The sequence below is a fragment of the Gracilinanus agilis genome, chromosome 2 (genome assembly GCF_016433145.1).
Source record: "Gracilinanus agilis isolate LMUSP501 chromosome 2, AgileGrace, whole genome shotgun sequence".
Classification (NCBI taxonomy): Eukaryota; Metazoa; Chordata; class Mammalia; order Didelphimorphia; family Didelphidae; genus Gracilinanus; species Gracilinanus agilis.
The window spans coordinates 97,146,362-97,173,194 of NC_058131.1; the positions used below are offsets into that span (position 1 = coordinate 97,146,362).

The 26,833-nt window shown below is 35.5% G+C and overlaps 1 protein-coding gene across 2 annotated transcripts in view; it reads left to right on the forward strand.

Moving 5' to 3' along the window:
- The first annotated feature begins 1,268 nt into the window (after window positions 1-1,268).
- Window positions 1,269-26,833, forward strand: part of FOXN2 (forkhead box N2) — a 44,152-nt gene continuing 18,587 nt past the window's right edge. For both annotated transcript variants that reach the window (XM_044660657.1, XM_044660658.1), the window contains exons 1-3: window positions 1,269-1,802; window positions 20,713-20,837; window positions 24,299-24,363. In XM_044660657.1, the coding sequence (XP_044516592.1) occupies window positions 1,269-1,802; window positions 20,713-20,837; window positions 24,299-24,363 (724 nt within the window). The remainder of the gene's footprint in view (window positions 1,803-20,712; window positions 20,838-24,298; window positions 24,364-26,833) is intronic.

The following is a 26,833-nucleotide window of genomic DNA, read 5'->3' on the forward strand; positions in this document are numbered from 1 at the left end:
TACCTGCAAGTGGCCTCGCACTTCACCAAATTTTGCATGGGAAAGTTAGAATTGTTAGGTAATAAGATTATAGAGCATTTAAAAATATAAATTTAAAGAAGAAAACTATAAAGTAGTTTGGATTATTCCAAATAATGATTCAGTGGGGACGTTTTACTTGAAATTTTTGTTTCTCAAATAGAGTGATCTCCCCCCCCCCAAACCCCCACTGGGATAAAGGAATATTCATATACATTGTTTTATAGCTTTACAGTCATGACTGGATGACTTATTTGGAATTTTATTTTAGAAAATGAATTTCTCAAGTAGTAGGATCTAGTGGCCATTGCAAATATTAGTTTTTATTTCTTATTCTTTTTTAAAACATTAATATTTATTTTTTAGAAAAGTTAACATGGTTACATAATTCATGCTCTTACTTTCCCCTTCACCCCCCCTCCCCTAGCTTCCCTTTCCCCCCCTCTCCCCCCCTATGGCTGATGCATATTTCCACTGGTTTTAACATGTGTCATTGATCAAGACATATTTCCAAATTGTTGATAGTTGCATTGGTGTGGTAGTTTTGAGTCTACATCCCCAATCATGTCCGCCTCAACCCATGTGTTCAAGCAGTTGTTTTTCTTCTGTTTCCACTCCCATAGTTCTTCCTCTGAATGTGGGTAGTGTACTTTTCCATAAGTCCCTCAGAATTTATTTCTTATTCTTTAGCTTAATTATGACTGGGATAAAAACTTGGTTTATGTTTATAATTAACAGATTTTTATATAGATTTTCTATTACTATTCACAATAGCATTCAGTAACTAGTCTTTTAAAATAATTTTGTAATATATTCTATTTCCTTATGCTTTCTCTAAATTTCTCACATTATAAAGCTATTTTATGTATATGTATGTGCATGTGTATATACACACACACATATATAAAAGCATATGTTGGGAAAACAAAATATTTAATGTGTATTTAAATCAATACATTGGGGGCAGCTAGGTGACTCAGTGGATTGAGAGCCAAGCCTAGAGATGGGAGGTTTTAGGTTCAAATTTGGCTTCAGACTCTTCCTAGCTGTGTTCCTGGGCAAGTCACTTAACCCCTATTGCCTAGCCCTTATTGCTCTTCTGCCTTAGAACCATACACATTATTGATTCTAAGGCAGAAGGTAAGGGTTTTTTTTTTATTAATAAAAAATTGAGTGCATAAACAGGTTAAGAGTCTTAAGAATTACACTAATTTATAATCGTTTTCTTTGTTGCAGAGCCATAGGATTAAATGGGTCCCGTAACTGGAATGACTCCAGATAAGAGAGCAGAAACTCCTGGAGCAGAAAAGGTTGCAGGACTAAGCCAGATTTACAGAATGGGAAGTTTGCCTGAAGCAGTTGATGCTGCCAGGCCAAAAGCTACTTTAGTGGACAGCGAATCAGCAGATGATGAGCTTACAAACTTGAACTGGCTTCATGAAAGTACTAATCTTCTAACAAACTTCAGCCTTGGAAGTGAAGGTCTTCCTATTGTTAGTCCAATATATGACATTGAGGGTGATAATGTGCCATCTTTTGTACCATCTTACCAGAACACAGAAAAAAAATCAGGGAATTCAAAACCCCCTTACTCATTTAGTCTTCTCATTTATATGGCTATTGAACATTCTCCAAATAAATGCCTGCCAGTCAAAGAAATCTACAGTTGGATTCTGGAACGCTTTCCATATTTTGCTACAGCACCAACAGGTTGGAAGAATTCTGTCAGACACAACCTTTCATTGAATAAATGTTTTCAGAAAGTGGAAAGAAGCCATGGCAAGGTGAGACTTTTTAACTACTACTTTGGTTTAAATTTGAAAGCAATCAAGAAGTTTAAGAATATTCCTTAAATCAAGCTATTTCCCACACATTCATTATCAACTTTAATTTCATAGTTTTAAACTATTTTCCCGTTAGTGCTGTATGTATTGTAGTAGACATAGTCATTTTAATGTTTTTTAATATTTGTTTCTGTAGCTTTAATTGTTGTATCATTTTGTTCTTAGTGGAAAAGTCAAGGGAGAAAAATAATACTTTTTTCTAGGTTAATGAGCCACAAGAAATGGGGTAATTACTTGGCTTCTATATAATTTTTAAAAACTGAAAGTTTTGAAAAAAATTAAATTTTTTAAATTTCAATGCCTGTGATGTATAAGGCACTGAAATACAGATGTTAAATAAAGACATAGTACCAGCACTCAAGGACAATGCAGACATAGTTTTCTCCTTTTTATATCAAGAAAGGCCAACTAACTATTCACTTTAAATTTCAGCCCAGTAAGATCTAATTCTTAAGCCATTTTAAGTAAACTTAAATAAAATCATTTGATTTCTTTTCATCACTGCTGTCATTTATAGCCAAGGGACTTGGAATTATAAGTTTGTAAACTGGCTATCAATTTTCTCTATAGCCGTAAAATATATATACCATATTCCTAATTTCATGGAGGTAAAAACTCTCTCCCTGAGGCATGTTCAAAAGACTGACTATATTTTGTCAAGAAGAGTTCTTAAATGTTGAATGAACAATGAAGTAAAATATAGTGATATGATATAGAATTCTGTTGTAGCGCTGATGTTTGTCATAATCTGTCCTCATCTATTCATCATCACATGTATTAATGAATACAGTCAGCTTCAGTTTTCTGGGAGATTAAAAAAAAGCAAAACTTTTTTGAAATTAGTTGTTTTGGAAATATTTTTTAAATCTTCTTTGCCTTATATAATCAAAAGAGATTGAACATAACCTGATGACAGGTTAGGAGGACACAGGTTTACTATGAAAGGATAGTTTGATACAATAGAAAGGGTTCTATAGTTAAAGTGAAAAAGTCAAGATAGGGACAAAAAACCATCTAGTTACCTTGAAAAAACTATCATGACACGCTTTTCTAGATGGGCTTTTTTAGTGGTTACTGCTTCACTTTCTGAGCACTTAAAGAGTTCTAACTGAAAGTTACCAGAGCCCTGGTTTGAATCCTGATTATTCCTCTTAAAGATCTGTATGATCTCCGGCAAGTCATCTGTCTATCCTTGTTTCCTTAGATTCACAGGTAGATAGTTTGTAGATTCCATTCTCTTTTTTGAAAATAGGGTGAATGATTTTTGCACAAAAGATCCTCAGTAGCAGTAATCATATCTGTTAGCTTTTTAGTATGAGGAAAATTAAATGGTTATTTCATAATCATTTATATTTTATCTTCCCTAATCCAGTGATTATTATTCTTGACTGAGAAAATAAAAACAATGAGCCCCAATAGTTCAGCCTTCTCATCATTAGCCCTTAATAGTTCCTAAGCCTTCTTTGAACATAACCAAAAAAACCCAAACCACCCTCCTTCCTGCCCATTCCCCACCCCTTTTTTGAGTCATTCTCAAGAAAGTTATTGCTTTCATTTTCTAAATGTCTTTTTAAAAGCTGAGTTTATTGATTAATTCTTTTCATATTTGCATTGCTCTCTTAAAGCAGCTTCCTTTCTCTTCCTCATTAGAATTATTTCTCTAGAGCAGTGATGGCAAACCTATGACACATATGCCCCAAAAGGCATGCAGAGCCCTCTCTGTGGGCAAGCCTGCAGCCACCTGCCAGAGTTCATTACTAAAAAGCCAGAGGGAATCAGGGAGGAGCTGTTCCCCTCCCCCTCTCCATGCACCCAAGGACATTCCTCACTTTACCTGCCCCTCTGCCCAGCAGCCCAATGGGAGTGCTTCCTCCCTCCCTCTCCTGTCTAGGGTAATGGGCTGGGGTGGGGTAAGAGGTGAGGGGTGGCATTCAACACTGGGTGGGCTGGCATGGCACTTGGTCTGGGGGTGAGGGTGGCCGGTACTTCATCTCTAAAAGTTTGCCATCACTGCATTTTTGAGAACTTTGCATTCTTAGATTGACTGCTTCTATGGTATGGCACCATATCCTACCCATCCTTTTTATATTTGTTTTAAGGTTTGTTATGATTTAGGACATAAATTCAATTCAATAAGTATTTATGACACACTTGCCAGGCTCTGGGAATATAAAGTCAAAAATGAAGTTCATTTTTGTTATATATAAAGTCAAAATGAAGTTCATTCAAAATGAAGTTCATTCAAAAATGAAGTTCATTCTCAATGAACTTAATTTTTAACTTTCCATTCTTATCATGAACTCAGTGATGGTGTGGTATCTTGAGAGTGGTGAGAGTATATAGTACTATAGCACTTGCACTATGTTAAGCATTACCAAGGTAAGTGGGGTGATCATAACTCTTCACTTTTTGAGATCTGCCCATAGCATGTTACTCTGCCCACTTTAGCTTGGAAATTACAAGTCACATATTAATGTGTCCTTGTTTCCATTTTGCTTAATGATACCCAAAGGATATATGTTCCACAACCAATTGGTCCTTAGTAAAGATGAAATTTTCACAATATAACAAAGACTTCCTATTAGCTTCTGAACAGATTTTGTTGTATGAATAAGTCCATCCCCCTTTCCTCTTCCTTTATGGATTAACTGTTTTAATAATTCTCAGATTCATTTGTGAATCTACATCACATACCTAGCACTAAGCTCCCTAAAGGCTTTACTTACTATATTGAGATGAAGGTGAAGGACTTAGAGATATCATTATTTATTTGTTATTATAAATAAATGGTAAGGATTAGTCAGAGATTAGATTTTCAAATATCCCAATTCCAGAGTATTTACTTTACTTAATCTCACCCTGTTAATTTTTTTGGATTGTTATTCTTTTACTCCAAAAAAAAAAAATCCTATGGCATACCATTAAATGAAAGTGGTATCTGCCTATATAACATAAATTAAAACACACAATCATCTGGGCAAGAGATTTGAAACATTAATTGGATTGGAGGGAGCACTTTTAAAAATTAAGCAAATTGTTGATCCTTAAAACAAACCTGTGAGATAGTTGTTACAGATAAGGATACTTAGGGTGAGGGAGGTTAAATGATTTGTCCAGGATCATACATCACAGTATCCACAGAATTCATAATCAGGTCTTCCTGGTTCAGTCCATCTCTTTATGTATTATAGCAACTAGTTGCGTGTTAAATGGGTAGAAAGTTATTTTGTGTTTAGAAGGTTTAAAATAGGTCATAAACAAAATACTATATTGAAAGTTTTAAAAGTAAACTTCTGTAATGTATAACGTGTAAGAGTTTAGGTTTTATGCTAAATACAAGAGTTATAAAGTAATGTTCTGGTTATCAATTTTAAAATAGAAGAGCTTAAGTCAAAATGACTTTTAGCAGTTTTCTTTACAAAGAGGTGGAAAGTCTTGGGCTTCCCCAAGACTCTGTCTCCATGTGGATTTTCTGGTAATCCTCAACCAGAGGTCCCAGTGGTGTCTTTAGTGAGGGTTCTACCAACATAGCTTTCTCCAAAGCCAAGGTAGGAATCTCAGCCACTCACCCAGCAAACTGATGGAGGATCCAGGGGAAAAGTTTCCTTCAGCCAGGAAAGGAATCTCCAGAAGCAATCTCTCCAAACGCCAGGAAGGGAATGAAAGCTAGACCATCCTGGTCTCTTCTTTTATGCTTCTTTTTCCAAAGCACTTCATTGTCACTCCTCTTCACAGAAACAGTCTTCCAATTTGTCTAGCACTGCTTGAGGGAGGGAGTCCGGGAGGCAGTGGCCTTTGGAGGTGTGAGTTTACTCTAGTAAGTGATTTGTGAACTTTCATACTTAATGGTAAATAGGGGTGTTTTGAGTTCTTGATTTGATTAGCTAAAGATAGACTGGGGAGAGTTAATCCTATCTTCACAAATGACTACTTTATTTCCCTTTTTAACTGTATTTTTATTTCCAGGGAATAATGCAATCAGAAATGTTGTATTCCTTTTAGAAAAAGTAACACTATTTGAATATTTGCTGAGTATATTAGATGAGGGGTAGTTGTAGCAATGTGCAGTGGGTGTATCAATAGCTTGGGACTCAGGATAGCCTGGGCTCAAGATTTTTCTACCACATTAACCTTTTAGCACTCTTGTACTATTAGTGGTAGAGAGGGTGATATTCTACATTATTATACTAAGTTCTTTATTGAGAACTGTTGAAATATAATAACATTCTATCCAAAATAAAAAGGTTTAAGAGGTTAGGTTGACAGTGGATTTAATTTAATCATAAAATCCTTGAGCAGACATGGATAATTTTTCTAGGTTTTGAGACAATTGGTTTGTAACAGTTTTATCACTTGAGTTTAACTCTTTTCTTCAGTTCCTTTGGAAAGATTCTAAGTAAAAGTTAGGACAGAGCCTTTAGCTCATCTTAGTTCATCTAATGGTTTGGAAAACTCATAGTTCTAATTTCTGAATGCTCATCAAACTTTCATTAGTTCTTCATTTTACAGCTATTTATAACTGTTTGCTGCACTGTCTATTCTCTTAATTGCCAAAATGGGATGATCTAGGTCAAAAGAACAATAAATTGTGGCATGATGTTATGTGGAGATAGTGGAACAATAGAATAGCAAATGATGGTCTTGACATTCCTAGTGAATAAACATTGGGAAATACTCTAACCCTTTCAGACCACCAAGATATTGTTTACTGTACTGGGAAGAAATCAAATGAAAGAATGCTTTCCCCAAAGAATTACATTTAGTTGTGTGGAATAGTTAAATAATAATAATTAAGTCTACTGGTAGTTAGAAAAGATGAGGGGAATTAAGTGAGGCAGTGTAGAAATATCGAAATATTCTATGAGTGCCAAAATTAAGTGGTAATAAGAAATGGTATAACAGGTCAGAGAGAAGAGATCAGAGAACTGGAATTGATAGAAAAGGGAATCTGTTTTGTTTGCCTTTGCATGTTTATTATAATAGGCAAGGTAGGAGGAAAAATAAATTTTAACTTTGAAAAAGATGGATTAGAGAGGGATTTGAGATAGGTAGATAATTGAAAGCTATTGCAATAGCTCAAGTAAGAGGAAATGAGAACTTGAACTAGGAGGGTGATTATGTGAATGCAAAAAGGGATATGTGATGAATATGATTTTTTTGTTGTTTCAGTCTAGAGTGATTTGCTATTTCCTTCTCTAGCTCATATTATAGATGAGGAAACTGACGCAAACAGGGGTAAGTGACTTGCGCAGGGTCATATATAGCTAGCAAATGTCTGAAGCCAGATGAACTCAGATCTTCCTGACTCCAGGCCCAGTGCTCTATCCACTTTGCCACCTAACTTCCTCTTCTTCTGAGTTTTTATGAAGCTAGAAATGACAAGATTTGTTAACATATTGGATATTTGGGGAGAGTGAGAGTAAGTATTGCTGACATCAAAGTTTTAAACCTGGGTGACTAAGAGTTACTCTTAGTATATTTGAAAATCATCTTTGAGATGGGTTATTGAACCCATAAAAACTAATGCATTCACTAAGTCAGATAATATAGAAGGAAAAGAGAGGGGACTTCAAGATAAAGAGCCTTAGAGAATACTCACAGTGAGCATAATGTGAAGAACTAACAAAGGAGCCTTTCACCAAGAAAGAGAGAACCAGGAGAGAGAAGTCTCGCAGATATCTATAAAGGACAAAATAACGAGAAGAAGAAAATGACAATATAAATACTGCATAGGACAAGGAACATCAGAATTAAGAAAATAGCATTAGATTTGGCCATTAAGAGGTTATTGGTAATGTTAGAGAAAAGCAGTTTCATTTGTTGAAGTTCAAAGCTAGATTGCAGAGAGTTTAGGAGGAAGTGAGGAAACTTAGTGGAAGCATCCAGTGTGGAATGCTTTCTTAAGTTTGGCCATAAAAGGGAAAAAGATACGAGATGATAGCTAGTCATATAGAGGGGTTATTTTGAGCATCAGGGAGACAAGGGTATTATTTGTAGGCAGTAGATAGGAAGAGATTGAAGATTAGAGAATAGGAATGACAGTGCAGTTTGTTGAAGTAAGGAGGTGATTGGATTAAAAGTGAATGTAGAGGGAATTTTGCTTTGGCTGAGAGGGCCTACAACCTGAGATAAGAATGAAAGATGTAGTCTGAGTAATATAAGGAGGAAGAAAGAATTATTTCAGTTAAAGTATGAGATGAGACCTTTAGCTGAGAGGGTGGAGGGAACAGATGCTATGGGATGCTTAAGGTTTGGAACAGCCACTGTGGAGTGGTGTAGCAAAATCAGTTAGGGAGAATAGAAGGTTTGCCTTTTAGTGAGGGCCCAGTTGAGATTAACATAAATTTATAGTGGACCCATTAGATAAATGATCTCTTATTTCATTCAAGGTTTAGCTGCTATGTCCAGTAAAAAAGTTTGTTAGTGAAAGAGAAAAATTGGAATGTTACAAAGTAGAACAAGAAATATTTTGTTGTTTGTATAGTATGTTTTGTTTTTGTTTTTGTTTTTGTTTTTTTTTTATTTTTAAACCCTTAACTTCTGTGTATTAGTTCCTTGGTGAAAGAGTGGTAAGGGTAGGCAATGGGGGGGTCAAGTGACTTGCCCAAGGTCACACAGCTGGGAAGTGTCTGAGGCCAGATTTGAACCTAGGACCTCCTGTCTCTAGGCCTTGCTCTCCATCCACTGAGCTACCCAGCTGCCCCTAGTATGTTTTGTTTTTAAAGAATACAACTTAATGTTTGTAGGGGAAGTGGAATCAGATCTTTAGGTGAAGCAAGATATCCTCTTCTTTTGAAACAGGGAAAAAAAGTGAAAGCTGGAGATAGAGTAGAGGATAGGATTGTAACAAATAAAATTAATAAAGAAGGATATATTTAAAAATACTAGGGTTTCATTGAAAGCCATATTATTGATAATTAAAGCCACGTGCCTGATAAGAGCTAGTTCAAATGCCCACCATGCCTTCCCACCTGGCTTGCTTCAGCAGGAAAAAAGAGGCGGTACCAATGCCTGTCCTGAGTCTTTATACCTTTGTACACTTCCTGTCCACCTGTATTACACAAGAGGAATCATGGTAAATGTAGTTTGTAAGAGGTCTAAACATCCACAGGAAGTTTAGACTAGAGACCTCAAGATCAATCAGTTCAAGGACTTCCAAATTTCCAATATCACAGGATCTAAAGTAGAGACAAAATAGGGATGAGAGTTAATTTAAAAGAGATTTTAAGAAGACGGGTGAAAGTTAGCCTTAAAATTTTTTTTATTTGTCTTTACATGCCCATTCACTATTTAATTAATTAATTTAGAGTATTTTTCCATGGTTACATGATTCATGATTCATGTCCTTTCCCTCCCCTCCTCCCTCCCACCTTTCCCCTAGAGTCGACAAGCAATTCCACTGGGTTTTACATGTATCATTGTTCAGAACCTTTTTCCATATTATTCATATTTGCAATAGAGCGATCATTTAAAGTCAGCATCTCCAATCATATCCCAATCAAACCATGTGATCAATCATATGTTTTTCTTCTGCATTTCTGCTCCCACAGTTCTTTCTCTGCATGTGGATAGCATTCTTTCTCATAAGTTCCTCAGAATTGTCCTGGATCATTTCATTGTTGCTAGTTTTTTTTTTTTTTTTTTAATCCTAGGACTGCATTCTAGGAGCATAGGGCCACAACCAGTAGGCAATGGGTCACTCAGGGTCACCCCAGCTGGGAAGTGTCTGAGCCCGGATTTGAACCTAGGACCTTTCGTCTCTAGGCCTGGCTCTCAATCCACTGAGCTAGCCCAGCTGCCCCTACTTTAGGTTGCAGTTTCTTTAGCAGATGTAGTAGAGAAGTCCATTACATTTGATTGTGCCATAATGTATCAGTCTCTGTGTACAATGTTCTCTTGGTTCTGCTCCTTTCACTCTGCATCAATTCCTGGAGGTCTTTCCAGTTCACATGGAATTCCTCCAGTTTATTATTCTTTTGAGCACAATAGTATTCCATCACCAATAGATAACATGATTTGTTCAGCCATTCCCCAATCAATGGACACCCCTTTATTTTCCAGTTTTTTGCCACCACAAAGAGTTCAGCTATAAATATTTTTGTGCATGTATTTTTTCCTATTATCTCTTTGAGGTACAAACCCAGTAGTGATATTACTGGATCAAAGGTGCGATATTGGAAATTTGGGGTCCTTGAGCTTAGTGTTGAGATCCCTGATCTAAACTTCCTGCGGATATTTATTTATTTTTTTTTAGGGTGGTTTTTATTTTTTAGAAAAGTTATCATGGTTACATGATTCATGTTCTTCTCCCCCCCCCCAACTTCCTCTTTCCCCCAATAGCCGATGCGCATTTCCACTGGTTTTAACATGTCATTGATCAAGACCTATTTCCAGATTGTTGATAGTTGCATTGGTGTGGTAGTTTCGAGTCTACATCCCCAATCATGTCCTCCTTAACCCATGTGTTCAAGCAGTTGCTTTTCTTCTGTGTTTCCTCTCCTGTAGCTCTTCCTCTGAATGTAGGTAACGTTCTTTACCATAAGTCCCTCAGAGCTGTCCTGGGTCATTGCATTGTTGCTGGTACAGAAGTCCATTACATTCTATTTTGCCACAGTGTATTGGTTTCTGTGTACAATGTTCTTCTGGCTCTGCTCCTTTCTCTCTGCATCAATTCCTGTGGACATTTAGATCTCTTACAAACCACATTTCCCATGATTCAATAGGCTTCCTGTCCTTATGTGGTGAAGTAAGACAATGTAAACAGAAGCTTAAATAGGGAGATTGGGATTGGTATTTCCTTTTTCCTATGAAGCAGCCAGGGGGAAAGCATGGTGGGGCATTTGAATTAGATCTTAGCAGGCATGTGGTTTTTTAAATTATCAATATGGCAGTTAATAAAACCCTAATATCTTTATATATATGTGTGTGTATATCCTTCTATATCAATTTTTTTTTCTTACAAAGGGCAGGCAGTCATTTAAAGCCCTTTGGGCATAATTACAAATTGCCTTCCAGAATGGTTAGATCAATTCACAACTCCACCAGCAATGCAATAGTGTCCCAATTTTGCCATATTCCCTCCAACATTTATTACTTTCCTTTACTGTCATATTGGCCCAGCTGCTAGGTGTGAGGTGGTACCTCAGAGTCATTTCTTTAATTATGAGAGACTTAGAACACTTTTTCATGTGCTTATTGATAGTTTTAATTTCTTTTAATTTCTTTATCTGAAAACTGCCTATTCATGTCCCTTGCTCATTTATCAATTGGGGAATGACTTGATTTTTTTGTACAGTTGATTTAGCTCCTTATAAAGTTGAGAAGTTAGATCTCTGTCAGAAGTTTTTGTTATAAAGATTTTTTCCCAATTTGTTGCTTTCCTTCTAATTTTGGTTACATTGGTTTTGTTTCTACAAAACCATTTAAACTTAATGTAATCAAAGTTATACATTTTACATTTTGTAACATTCTCTATCTCTTGCTTGGTCTTAAATTCTTTCCTTTCTCACAGATCTGATAAATATACTATTCTGTGTTCATCTAATTTACTTTTAGTTTCCTTCTTTATATTCAAGTCATTCACCCATTCTGAGTTTATCTTGGTGTAGGGTGTGAGATGTTGATCTAAACCTAATCTCCCATATTTTTTCCCAATTTTCCCAGCAATTTTTTGTCAAATAGTGGATTTTTGTTCCAAAAGCTGTGCTCTTTGGGTTTATCATAGACTGTCTTGCTGAGGTCACTTACTCCAAGTCTATTCCACTGATCCTCCCTTCTGTCTTTTAGCCAGTACCATATTGTTTTATATTACCACTGCTTTATAGTACCATTTAAAATCTGGTACTGCTAGGCCTCCATCCTTCACTTTTTTTTTCATTAGTTCACTTGATATTCTTGATCTTTTGTTCTTTCATATGAACTTTGTTATAATTTTTTCTAATTCAATAAAAATTTCTTGGTAGTTTGATAGGTATGGAACTGAATAAGTAAATTAGTTTGGGTAGGATTGTCATTTTTATTATGTTAGCTCGTCTACCTATGAGCAATTAATGTTTTTCCAGTTATTTAGATCTAGTTTTAATTGTGTAGAAAGTGCTTTGTAGTTGTGTTTGTATAATTCCTGTGTTTGTCTTGGCAAATAGATTCCTAAGTAATTTATATTGTCTAGAGCAGTGGTTTCCGAACTTTTTTGGCTTACCGCCCCCTTTCCAGAAAAAATATTACTTAGCCCCCCCTGTCACATACTATCACCGCCCCCTTATAGTTATTCATTTCCCCCAAATGCACCTGTGGCCATCACCACACCCCTGGATCGCTGAAGCAACCACCATGGGGGCAGTGGCGCCCACTTTGGGAATCATTGGTCTAGAGCAATGATGGGCAAACTTTTGAAAGAGGGGGCCAAAGGAAAGGAAATACTCATCTGTTGGTCTGTTTCTTAGGCAACTCTTTAGAAGTTTCATTGTGTTGTATCCTACTCATTGTATTCGAAAGATTAGGAATAATGTCCCACAGCAGGATAGAACTTTTCAGGGGGTGCCCCCCCCCATCTGGCCCAGGGACTGTAGTTTTCCCATCACTGGTCAAGGGGGATTTTTATTTTTTATTTTTTTATTTTTTTAAACCCTAATATCTTTTATATATCCTTCTATATTAATTTTTTTATTTGTTACAGGGCTAGGCAATGGGGGTTAAGTGACTTGCCCAGGGTCACACAGCTAGGAAGTGTCCAAGGCCATATTTGAACCCAGGAACTCCCGTCTCTAGAACTGGCTCTCAATCCACTGAGCCATCCAGCTGCCCCCCAAGGGGGATTTTAAATGGACTTTCTCTTTCTAACTCTTGCTGCTGAATTGTGTTGGAAATATATAGAAATGCTGATGACTTACGTGGGTTTATTTTGTATCCTGCAACTTTGCTAAAGTTGTTAATTATTTCTGCTAGCTTTTTAGTTGATTCTCTAGGATTCTTTAAGTAGACCATCATATCATCTGCAAAGAGTGATAATTTAGTCTCCTCATTGCCTATTTTAATTACTTCAATTTCTTTTTCTTCTCTAATTGCTGCCCCTAGTGTTTCTAGTACAATATTTGAAATTCATTTTCCTACTGATAGTAAAAACCCTAAGTGTTTCTTCTGCAATGCCCTGAAGACTATTTATGGGCCAAAGACCTATGGTGAATCTCAACTACACAGCACTGGTTGAGCCACACACTGATCTGTGATAAGGTCATGATCCTGGAGAGATGGCAGAGCCTTTCCATAGTGTTTCCAACAGTCCCTCATCAAGCAGTGCTGAAAGGTGGAAGTCAATCCCTCTATAGCCAAACTTCCAACTGAAGAAGAGGTTTTGAATGGAATTAGACTTATGTGGCAAAGTGCCTAGTGCTGATTCCATTGCAGCAAAGATTTACAAGGCAGAAGATCCATCTGCTGCTCATATAAAACCTGATTGAAATTTTCTGGTTTATATGGCAAGAGGCTATCCCCCAGGAGAACAAGGATGCCTCCTTTGTCCATCTCTATAAAGGAAAATGAAATAGGTTGTCTTTTGACAGCCACAGAGCATGTTCATTCTCTCTGTCTCTGTGTCTCTCTCTTTCTCTCCCTCTCTCTCTCCCTCCCTTTCTCCCCACTCTGTTCCTCCCTCCCTCCTTCCTTCTATTTTTTTTTTTACTTTTTTTTTTTTACACCCTTAACTTCTGTGTATTGGCTCCTTGATGGAAGAGTGCTAAGGGTGGGCAGTGGGGGTCAAGTGACTTGCCCAGGGTCACACAGCTGGGAAGTGTCTGAGGCCAGATTTGAACCTAGGACCTCCCGTTTCTAGGCCTTATTGATGGCAAGATTCTTGTCAGAATCCTCTGTAAAAAGCTGACCCTTCACTTGGAAGATGGTCACCTACCCAAGAGCCATTGTGACTCCAGAAAGAGCCAAGAAACTGTCGATATTGTGTCTGCTGCCTCCAGGAGAAATGCAACAAGCAGAATAGAGGTCTATACACAACATTTGTTGATCTCACCAAGACCTTTGATATTGTCAATCGTGAGGACTTGTGGAATATCATGGCAAAATTTGACTGTCCTGAGAAGTTCATCAGTAGCAACATGCTAGCTCCATGATGACACACTTGCATGGATTCTGGATAATGGATAATGCGCTTGTGCTTTCCCACATCACCAGTGGAGTAAAGCAGGACTGCGTGCTTGATCTCATGCTTTTTAGCATGATATTTTCAGTGATATTGTAAGATGCTTTCAATGAGGATGAAAGTGGCATCTAGGTGAGCTACCACACTGATGGTAAATTATTTCACTTGAAAAGGCTAATAAGCCATGACTGAAGTGGAGGGAGAGTTGGTATACAGCTTTGTTTGCAGATGATTGTGCACTCAGTGCAGTCTCTGTGACTTAGATGCAACAGAGTAAGGATTGATTCTTTACCACTTGGTGCTAATTTTGCCCTGACAGTTGACACCAAGAAAACAGAGGTACTCCCAACAATATGTGGAACCATTAGCTATAACAAATGAAGAGATTTTGAATGTTGTGGATAAGTTCACTTACCTTGGCATTATACTTTATAGGGATTTCCACATAGATGTTAATATACATATTACTAGAGGTAGCTCAGTGTTTGGGAGGCTTTGAAAGGATATATGGGAGTGAAGAGATATCAGGTTGTCTACTAGAGTTGAATTCTATAGAGCCGTTGTGCTGACCTCATAGTTGTATGCCTATGGAACCTGGACATTTTACCAGTACTGTGCCAAAAAACTGAATGTCTTCCATTTGAATTGTCTCAGGGAGATTCTGAAGATCACCAGGCCAGATAAGATATTGGACACAGCACTGGAACTGCCAAAGATTCAAATTCTCCTGCGGAGAGTTCAACTCCAGTGGGCTAGCCACATTGTTTGAATGCCAAATGTACATATTTTACAGAGAATTCATGAGGTCAGAGGAAGTGATAAGGATTCTTACAAGGTCTCTCTGAAGAGCTTTGTAAGGAATGGGAGACACTGGCACAGGACCATTCTTCATGGCATGCTCATCAAAGAAGGTGCTGTGCTCTGTGAGCAAAACAATTGCAGTAGCTCAAAAGAAATGAGATGTGCAGATTTAGAGACATCTCTATCCCATAATGTTCATATGGTTATTTGTGTGTGGTAGAACATTCCAAGCTTATACTGATCAGCTACAGTCAGATACACTGTATATTAACCCCAGTTCAGTGATGTTATTTTGGTCCTCTCTGAGTACAAAGGACAACAGCCAACCACAACCAGCATTAGGGTCTATGATCCAGTAAGAAGGAGGTTTCTTAAAAGGTTGGAATGTCACCAGTGTAGAAGAACAAACATTTTTGTAGTTGATGGGTTTTTTTTTGTATTTGTATTGTTTTAGGGTACACCTTAATAATTGTTGGTAAAGTGGAATCAGAGCCTTAGAGAAAGCAAGAATATATGAAATCGTGTACTTAGGAAGCTCTTCCATAGAGACAGGAAAATGTGATAGCTGGAAATGAGACCTAAGAATAGAATTTAGAATGGAAATAGGAATAGGTTTGAGGGTTGGTTAGGGATAGGAATCGGGCTCAAGTGGAGGAAGTAGGGTTAGGGGGATGGGTTAAGACAGGACCCTCGCCTAATAATGGGACACTTAACTCCTTACACCCCACTATTATCTATTTATCCCCTCTAGGAAATTAAGGAAATATGTTCCTTTATCATCCAACCATCTGGAACCAATATTGAGTATTGTGTTTGTTCTAATTTCTGACAATAGATATATTTTCTTGGTTCTACTTTATTAACTCTTTATTAGTCCTTTTAAGTTTTCCCATTTCCCCCTATTTCTTCACATTCATTAATCTTTGTAGTGAAAGTCTATTACATTAATGTGCCACATTTGTTATTCTCCCAATTGATGTACTGTGATATACTGTATGATTACATACTTTGTTTCTAGTTTATGTTACTTCTAAAAGTGCTATTAATATTTTGGCATATACACAAAACAATGTCTTTGACCTCTTTAGGATTTTTGCCTAGTAGTAGGATTGCTGGGGCAAAGGGATATCCACTTGTCATTAACTTTTCTCAAAAGTTTGCTCTTCTAGCAATGAATGATTGTTTTTTTTGTCATCTTTGCCAGTTTAGTTGTAGTGACAAAACCTCAGAAATTTTAGTGTGCATTTCTTTTTATCAATTTTTTTTGCCCATATGTTTCTTGATGGCTTACATTTCTTTTTGGAAAAAGAAACTGCTCCTGTCATTTAGATACTTATTTGGGGAATAAGCTATGCCCTTTTAAATTAGTTCTATACTTTTCAAATTGTAACAGAGAGGGATGTGTTTGTTTGTGTGTGTGCATGTTTCCGTTTTCCATCACATAAGTATTCTCTTTGCAAATTTAGTTTGACATCACTTTCTCTAGAATCTCTTCATCTACTCATATCAATATCATAAATCCGTAATATGTAAGTAAGATTTTAGATGAAAACTAGTAAGTCATTAGTGTATTTTAATTACATACTCCAAAACAAAGCAAATAATAATTACATAGTCATCTCATATTACCAATAGCAGAGCTAGGGAAAGGAAATGCTACCATGGAAACATAACCAGAATGGCTTGATCACACTGAAGAAGCTTAACTGTCCTCCAACAGCACATTTTCAATATTGATTTTTTTCCCCTACTTTTGTATTTTAAGAGCTCATTCCATAGTGACCAAAACAGTATGAAATGTACTCCTGAACTTGTTTTCTGAGGGTCATACAGAGTTATGCCAAAAAAAAAAAAAAAGACTATTAGGTAGGTAATTTTTTTTCAAATTTGATAACTTATTAGAGATTAAATTATTATGCCTTTTTCCACCTAATGACCATGGTTTTCTTATGGATTAAAATGTATTCTAATCTAGAACTGATCAGGGATCTAGCAAGCAATAATACTAGTTTCTATAATTTGATGCTATAATTTCAAAAGCACAAAATTATTTATGCCTTAATTTAAAATTTTGTGTTCTATCATCCACATTTTAATCACCTAAATACATAATTATTTAAATGGTTTATTTTTTCCTTAGGGGCTAAAATGGGATTTAAAAAATTATTGATATTTTCCACTATATTTTCCACTATTCCTCCTTCCACCCCCTATGAGAGACAGCCTTATATGTTTTTCTATGCTTCATTATGTTAATTGATCATACATCATGTTTAACATTTCTTATAGTATAATCATTTTTTCTACTTTTTTTTTTTGCATGAATTCAACCTTTTGGCTATACTTTGTAACCACTTGATAATCATTAGATGATGTAGACTCAGATATGTATGTACAACAATTGAATCTAAGTTGAGGAGAGGAGAAAGAGAGAGAGAAGAGAAGGTAGGCAGCAGGGCAAGAACTACAAAGACTACTTTTGTTTAGCCATTCGTAAAGCCATTCTCTTGTCAATTAATTTTTTGGGATTTGCATCTAGCAGTGGAATTTCAGAATCAAAGGGTCTAAATACTTGAGCCATTTTCTTTTCATAATTCCACGTTGCTTTCAGGAATGTTAGTGCCAGTTTACTGTGCCACTGACAATCTTAAGAGTTCTTGTCTTGCCACAATCCCTTAGTTATTGCAATTTTAAGATATTGCCTTTTCATATGTATCACTTATTGAATTAAATAAAGAAGCAGTTACTCCAAATTCTGAGACAGTTTTTGCTTTATTTTGAGAAGCCATAGTATACTAAAGCATTATGGCACCAGTCGGTACTGTTCTTTCATTATAGAACAAGGTTAATTTAACTACTTGTAGCTCAAAATGAGAATTTGTGTACCTATCTTAAGGTAGTGTGGAGTTAGGGTCTGACTCCAACTTGAATGGCTTTGAGTACAGGATTAGACAACACATAGACTATAATCTTAGAACTAATCTAGTTAGTTTGAAGAGACTTATCTCCAGGTTGATTTTAGAATGATGACTTTTTTTAACCAAAACAATTTTCTACCATAGAAAAGGACAGTTGTGATAACGCACTTATGGAGAGTACCCATGTCAATAAAACCCCAGATTCCTTAAGAATTGAAGTAACATCATAGATCATTTAGAAATAGTGTGCTTTTTTAGTTTTAGCCTTTTAATTTTGATCATAATTGCTTTTCCTAAAAATTATAGTTTGAAAGATTTTTCCAGTAGGTGAGCAGGATAATAGTAGTTTCTCTACCTATTCCCTCCATCTCCAAACTATTAGGTTAGTGATATTTTGATCTTGGTTTTATAATCCTATTAGTAACATTACTTGCCAGGTTTCTTTTGTAGAAGCTGTTTTTTAAAGTGTGTTCTGACTCAGCAGAGTAAGGATTATAAATTGCTTTAACTTTCTTCTTAATTGCTTTCTTGTATCCCGCTTCCAACTTTCCTGTTATCTTGTGCTGTAAATCTAATTTCATTAATCATATTTATAAAGCATAAAAGTGTTTTGCAAACTTTTATAAGCAAAAAAACCCTACCTGATCTGATTGCCATAATCTTCAGTTATTTTGCAGTTTATGTAGTTCAGCTAAATAACTTAGTAAAATTTAGGATTGAATCTGTGATCTCTCATTCCTTATTAAAGACTTTCTTGTCTACTCAGGCTGTTCTCTGTGCTGTCTCCTTAATTTGTTGGGGTTTTGTTTTTTTTTATAAAGATATTTTATCAATTACATATAATAACAATTTTCCGTATAAGTTCCGAAGTTATATGATACAAATTGTCTTCTTCCATCCCTCTTCCTGGAGCAAGTGGGCAATTTGATCTGGGCTACACATGTATTATGCAAAATGTATTTCCATATTGTTCATTTTTGTAAGAGAATTACTCATAAAATCAAAACTCCAAACTAAAAACCCAAATAAACAAAAATGAAAAATCATATGCTTTGATTCATATTGACTCCCAACAGTTCTTTCTCTGGAGGTAGATTGCATTCTTTGTCATAAGTACCTCAAGAATTGTCCTGGATCATTGTATTGCTGAGAATAGCTAAAGTCTTTCATATTTGATCATTCCACACTATTGCCATTACTGTGTACTGGTTCTGCTTACTTCACTTAGCATCAGTTCATGTAGGTCTTTCTAGCTCTATCTGAAATTATCCTGTTCATCATTTCTTACAGCACAATAGTATTCCAGCACCATCATATACCATAATTTGTTCAGCATTTCCCAATTGATGGACATCCCTTCAATTAATTTCCAATTCTTCTGGCACCACAAAAAGAGTAGCTATAAATATTTTTGTATAAATAATTTCTTTCCCTCTTTTTCTTTTAATTTCTTTGGAGTATTACTGGATCAAAGGATATGCATTTTTTTTTTTTGGTTTTGTTTTGTTTTTATATTTTTAAACCCTTAACTTCTGTGTATTAGTTCCTTGGTGGAAGAGTGGTAAGGGTAGGCAATGGGGGTCAAGTGACTTGCCCAAGGTCACACAGCTGGGAAGTGTCTGAGGCCAGATTTGAACCTAGGACCTCCCCGTCTCTAGGCCTCGCTCTCAATCCACTGAGCTACCCAGCTGCCCTTGGATATGCATTGTTTTATAGCACTTTGGACAGAGTTCCAAATTGCCCTCCAGAATGGTTGGATAAGTTTGCAACTCTACCAGCAATGCACAATTTTGCCATATCCCCTCCAACATTTTTCACTTATCTTTACTGTCATATTGGCTAGTCTGATAGATGAAAGGTGGCATCTTGGAGTTGTTTTAATTTGCAATTCTTTAATGGAGTGATTTAGAACATTTTTTATATGACTATAGATACTTTGATTTCTTTATCTGAAAACTTCTTATTTATATCCTTTGACCATTTGTCGACTGGGGAATGGCTTACATTCTTTTAAATTTGACTTAGTTCTCTATGTATTTGAGAAATGAGACTGTTATTAGAGAAATTTGTTATAAAATTTTCCCCCCATTTGTTATTTCCCTTCTAACTTTGGTCACATTGGGTTTTGTTTATACAAAAACTTTTAATTTAATTAATTTAATGTAATCATTTAATACATTTTACATCTTATAATGTTCTCTGTCTCATTTGGTCATAATTTCTTCTTTTCTCCATAGATCTGATAGGTAAACTATTCTATGTTCTTCTAATTTACTTATTGTATTATCCTTTATGTCTAAATCATAAACCCATTTCAACCAAATCTTAGTATAGGGTGCGAGATAATGCTTTATATCTAGTTTTTGCCATACTGTTTTCTAGTTTTCCCAGCGGTTTTTGTCATATAGTGAGTTCTTATTCTAAAAGCTGGGATCTTTGGGTTTTTCATACTCTAGGTTGCTGAGGTCATTTATCCCTAATCTATTCCATTGATCCACCTTTCTATTTCTTAGCCAGTACCAGATTGTTTTGATGCTTTCTCCTTAATTGAACTCATGATACTTAGTATTTATACTGCTAGTTTAGCAATTAATTATAATTGACATCCTTTGTCAAATGAATCCAAGTTTTCTAGACTTGGCATGCTATCCACCAAGTATGGAAAAACATTGTCATATGTCATCTGTACTATTGATACAGAGTATCACCATTAATATTCTATGAGGAAGCTAGAACACTCGAATTCCAGAGAAAACATCTTGGGAAATGCTGATATAAGTTGTCTTCCCTTATAGGTTTTTCAGCTTCTTAAGGGCAATAAGACATGGTATCATACATTCTCTCCCCCATCCCTGTAGCTTTCTTCATTTCCCCTCTTCCTTCTCTGTAAGTTTGTAAAGACTGGAAATAACATATAAATTCTGGGTATTCATGTACTCTAAAAACTTAAAAAACATTAATGCTGTTGGTTCTTTACTGCTAGGTGAATGGAAAAGGTTCCTTATGGTGTGTTGATCCAGAATATAAACCCAATCTTATACAAGCACTGAAGAAGCAGCCTTTTTCCTCAGCACTTGCATTTTACACCCCTCCTGCATCACCACAAAAGTAAGGGTTTATTCAGTTTACAAATAATTAATAGTTTAAGTGTTTGGGGTGTCTGAAATGGAGAAATGGCAAAGTTTTTATTTAAAACTGAATTTAAGATGAGAGTGCCATTTAATACTCTTATGTTGGGATTATTTCATTCATGCCTGTGAGAAATAAGTAGACATTTAAAAATATTTTTAAATAAATGTTTCTAAAGCCTAAGCGTATGGAAGGAACATACATTAAGGAAATAACATTTTTTTGTCATTTAAGTTTTTCATATTTAGCTTTGATTTAGTGAGCTATCTCACTATTTCCATTTAAAAGTTCCTTTTCTCTATAAAGAACACATTGAATTCACAAAGATAGTCACTCTAATGCTAAGGAAATTTCCTAAGTAAAAAAATGGTTTACTGAGCTTTCATTTATTTGCCAATAAGATGTTTGTAATTTTTCTAACCTTCTTCTTCTATTGACCCCCTATACTTGTTATCCTTACCTAGACCTTAAATGTATTATATCTGTAAATTGGAGTTTCATTTGTCCAAAAAAGCATTCTGTAGCCCTTTTAGATCCATTGAGCTATGTATAATCATTATTAAATTTGAATTAAGCAGAAGTCTTTAGAGCTATTGTAAAGAGCTTGCAAAAAGGTGTCATTCATGGTTTGTTTTTAATGTTTCTCAAACCCATTAAAAATCTTCACTGAGAATTTAAAATTTCAACTTGGTGAATTTTTTAAAAGATTATCTAAACACAATAAGGGGTGGAGGAGTGAAGATTATATTTGGACAGATTTTATAAAAAGCCAAATTGACATGTCTATAGTAAAACAATTAAATGTTTTTAGCCTTTAATTGTGTTGTTATTAGAGTGAAAGGACATGGTCAATAAGAACTGATAACTAGTTAATACAATTTAAATAAAAACCTATCTGTTTTTACAGCTGTCTTTCCTAGAGTAAAGGAAATAATCAATTAATGATATTCATTAACACACTACTTGAAGAATTGGTGGTTTTGAAATTGATGATAGAGGTTAGGTTTTTTAAATTTATTTAAATAATTTCCCCCCTAAACTATGGATTAATAAGAATTGGCAATGTTTCTAGGAACCCACACATAACACATATTTAAAGTGCCATTTTTTAATGTTTCTATAAAACAATTATTCTGTTAATGATTTTTTTCTTCCCATGTCATATCTTCAGGAATTTGCTGAGCCTATTAGAATTTTAGAATTTTTGCCTTGTGTAAACCAAAAACAAATCATAACAATGACTTGACATAAAGGATACCCTTTTGGCATAGCCTTATCCACTTTTTTGTATATGCATTTTGTTTTGAACACTACTGTCATTTTCTAGATTCTTTGCCCCCACCCCTACCATACCCCCAACAAATTAAATCTCACAAAATCTGGCAATGCAAGCAGTATTTTATATCTTCTCCCTTCCTTTCCCATCCTAGAGTAAGGAAGTGTTTTGCCTTGCGATCACAACAATTGATCTGAGTCTAACTGCCTTTTAGCAAGTGTTTATTGTATTCATATAGTTCTCCTGACTCTACTCATTTCTTTAACATTAGCATAATGATAAAAATTTCCCCATTTAGAATAATAATATTTGGGGAAAATCCTAGATTCTCTTATAAATTATTGCTCTTACAGATGGTAACACTGAATCCAAGAGAGTTGAAGTGACTAGCCTACAGGCACACACCTAGATAGTGTCACACTATGCTTCTGTTTTGATAACTTTATTTCAGAAATAGTTTCTACAGAAATAACTTTTTTATTTGAATGATCTCCCTTTGAACTGAAATCCTTTGTGTATTTTTTATTACCTCCATTATCATTACTATTACTATATCACCACTATCTAGACCAGTAGATGGGCAAACTCTAAGGCCTGCAGGCCAGATGCAACTCCCTGAAATGATCTATCCTGCTAGGGGACATTATTCCTATTCTGACAACAATGAGTAGGATACAATACAATGAAACTTTGAAAGAGTTGCCTTAGAAACAGACTGACAGATGAGCATTTCCTTTCCTTTGGCCCCTCTTTAAAAAGTTTGCCCATCACTGGTCTAGACGATTACTACCAACTCTACCATAACTATTATCACCACGGTATTTTATTACTACAGCACAGAATCATGGTGCTAGGAATCTGGAAGTCATCAGGTCCAGCTTAGAATTCAACAGAGGAGATTTGGCACTGTGGCTACTGACTTTGGAGTCATAGGACTTAGACTTGAATCCCAGCTCTCCTACTTACTACTGCTACTTGCTGTGTGACCTCAAACATGTCACTTAAAGTCTGGACCTTATCTTCAAAATGAAATGGATGATACAGCCTCTTTATTGAACCCTGATAGATCCTCTGTGACATAAAGTTGTAATTCAGAAGTCCAAAGGAAAAAATGTGGTGTTTTTATGTATTTATATAAAAACATGAACATGATAGTAAATCAACAACATTATTGTCATTAAAAGCTGGAAAATTGGGGGCAGCTGGGTAGCTCAGTGGATTGAGAGCCAGGCCTAGAGACAGGAGGTCCTAGGTTCAAACCCGGCCTCAGCCACTTCCCAGCTGTGTGACCCTGGGCAAGTCACTTGACCCCCATTGCCCACCCTTACCAATCTCCCACCTATGAGACAATACACTGAAGTACAAGGGTTAAAAAAAAAAAAAGCTGGAAAATTTATTTGATGCAATGTACATTTATTCTAATGCAGATATCATATAATAGAAGTAGATGTTTTTAATTCAGACCACTTCCAGATTCTTATGATTACTTTAAAAAAAATTTGATGTTGGTGTTAAATTTCATCTGGTAGATAGAGATATTAGTGAAAACAAATTTAATATGTATAATCTTTATTAGTATAAATGCTTTTTAATCCCAGTGTGTAGATAAACTCAATTGGTTGACAGCAGAACTAAGTCTACACAGAGCAAATTTTTTTAAACCCTGTGGATTGTTGAAACTTTGGTCCCTATTTTTAATACATTCATCATTTAAGCATCAAGTCTTTCCTAAATTTCTCCAGTACCAAATCATAAACTGAATCATCTCAGGAAGCAATTAGAGACAGTATAAATCTTTTTTTTTCTTGTTATAATGGAAGGAATGTTAAGGAGAGGACTCAGACAGCAAGGCCCATACTTTTCATCTATATGAAGAACTCCTGATATGGAAACTGCCTTCACCAATGCAAATCAGCAACTGTTCTGATTTTAATAATCTTAGAGAATTGCCTTGTTCTGAAATGTTGCCCAGAGTCCCAAAGCCAATCCAAGTCAGAAGTAAGCCTTGAACCTGGATGACCAAGGCCAGCCCTCAATCCATTATATTACCCTACCCTCCAACAATATAAATATGTTAGCTAATTTTAAAAATTGACAGTTAAGAATTAAATACAAAAAGGAACATTAGTAAAACTTTTGTTGTGATGTTTGTTTGTTTTTTTAGTGGATCATCACCACCTCATTATATAACCTCTGTACTAAAGCAGAGCCAAGTTCGAACTCTGAAAGGTATGTATAAAAATTTCATGCATTTGATAAAAAAAATTCTTTATAAAGAACATCTGAAAGCATGTGACTAATTCCTTATAGAATTTATTTTCTTAATAATACCATCATAACTTTCAGCTCCATTGTTTTCCATCAGTTTAATTTATAGCTCAATTCTCTGTCCCATTTCCTCAACATTATTCTTACCAGGTTAGTTCATAAAAAGGTGACTAAGCACCAACTGTGTGCAAGATGTGGCATCAAAGGTTTTACATTAGTTGTATGCAGCATGTGTGTTCTAAGAACTCCTTTCCTCTTCCATTTCTAGCAGGTCCCTGCCGTTTAATTTGAGGTCAGCATTTCATAGGCTTTTCCTGCCAACCTCAGCTGTTAACTCTTCAGTGGACTTAGTCATGCTTTCCTCTTCTTAGGGTTATATGTCTAGAGTTAGAATAGTGGGACTGATTATTTCTGTTTTAGGATAGCCAGCTATCATTCATTAGAGTAGACTTAACAGAATATTTGGTTATCTTGAAACTTGGGGAACTATTCCACTGAGTTTGTGTAAAAGTGAAATTCTGTCCTCTCTCTCCCACTTCTATAATTACACTGGGAGGCAGCTAGATGTTTCAGTGGATAAAGCATCAGGCCTGGAGTCAAGAAGACCATGGGTCAAATCTAGACTTAGATATTTACTAGTTATGTGACCCTGGCCAAGTCATACAATCTCGGTTTGCCTCAGTTCCCTTATGTGTAAAATGGGATTATAATAGCACCTACCTCTCAGAGAGGTTGTGTCAGATGAAATAATTGTAAAATACTGAGTACATAGTAAGCACCATATAAATATTAGCTTTATTACTATTATTAAGATGTTTCTGTTATAATATATCAGTTTGTAAGTTTCAGCAGAATTGTATGCTGAGCAAGCAAGGGAATAAAATAAGTTGTGCATATTTTTTGTTGGACTTTTGTCTTGTTTGTTGAGTTTGGAAAGTAGTACTATCGAGGACCTAGGTTCAAATCTTTGCCCTGATGCTTATCAGTGGAACTTGGGCAAATCTTACTTAATTTACTGGGACCTTAGCTTCCTTGTTGGTAAAGGAGGAGATTGTATTAAATGACTCTTAGATCCTTCCCAGTTCTAAATGTTTGATCTGATGAACAGCTCTTTGTATATTCAATTTAGGGCAAGGCCTAGTTCTAAGATATAACAATTGTGGTTAAGAATTTAGCAATTTATAGTGAGGTTAATTATTAATCAGGCTATAAAATCAAGGATACTAAAAATATCAACAATTAATTGAAATAATACTCATAACACTTTATATTTTTCCAGGTCAATAATTCCAGTGGGGATATCTTTTTCATTAGGATTCTCTTACATGCTCTTATATGTATAGTTTTGAGAGACTATAGGACCGTTTCTTTTTAAAACTGCATAATTACTCATTGAATTTCAGCCCTCTTTCCTTAACATAATTGAATAAGAAACAGACATCGAAAAGTTATTATTTTGTCTGGTAAGGTTCACCATCATAAGACTAACAGGATCTCTCTTAGGATTACAAATACTATTTTTAATTGCTGGCACTTAATCACCATTTAAACTGTATACCAGAATCAGCCTAGATTGATAATGTGTTAAGCACTTGTTGCTGCCCTGGCACTATGCTTAAGTGCTAAAGATATAAATACAGGAAATAAGACTGTTCCTGCCCTCTAGGGGTTAATAGAGAAAACCAATACCAAAAGGGGAGATGGAATGCGGAGATGAGAGGGAAAGGTAGGCATTACTTAAATTGGAGCATAGCCAGATACTTCTTGAAGTTTTGTGGATGGCTGAACCCTGATAAGGCAGAAGGGCTTATGTGTTAAAGTCAGGACAGCCAGGTGTGGAATCCAGGTTTCTGGTAAGACAGAGATGATCAGAGAGAAGGATGATATTGAGGATACTGCACTCTTTAAGTATTTTGAAGTGAATATGGCCCTAATTACATTCTATTCTGTTTATAGGTCAATTTTTAGTCTAACATCTTATATTTTTTCAATTGATAGGACCGCTAAACTCTTTACATTTCTTCCTACCAATAGACTTCACTTAAATTAAGGAAACAAATACACATAAGGAGGCATTGGACCCAGTTTATACCAGTTCATTTTTCAGTCAGTATTTAGTGAGACTAATTCCAATGACAACCTAATCTGGACTAGTAGTTGTTAGAAAGAAACAAGAGTAATATTAATTACTTTTTTTAAAAAAGAAATCAATCTGTTTCTTCTTATTTGAGTGATTCTCATCATTCTTTTGAATAACTCCCTACCCTGAGCCCAAAATTAATAGTTTTCTGAGATTCTAGCCATAGAATTTTACTTAGGAACATAATTTTCTTAATTTTATTTACAAGCATTTGTTTTCTCAATTTTACCTGAGGGTGAGGGGAGAAATTAAAAATAATGTATAGTTGAGCTAAGAACATACCTAAATTGA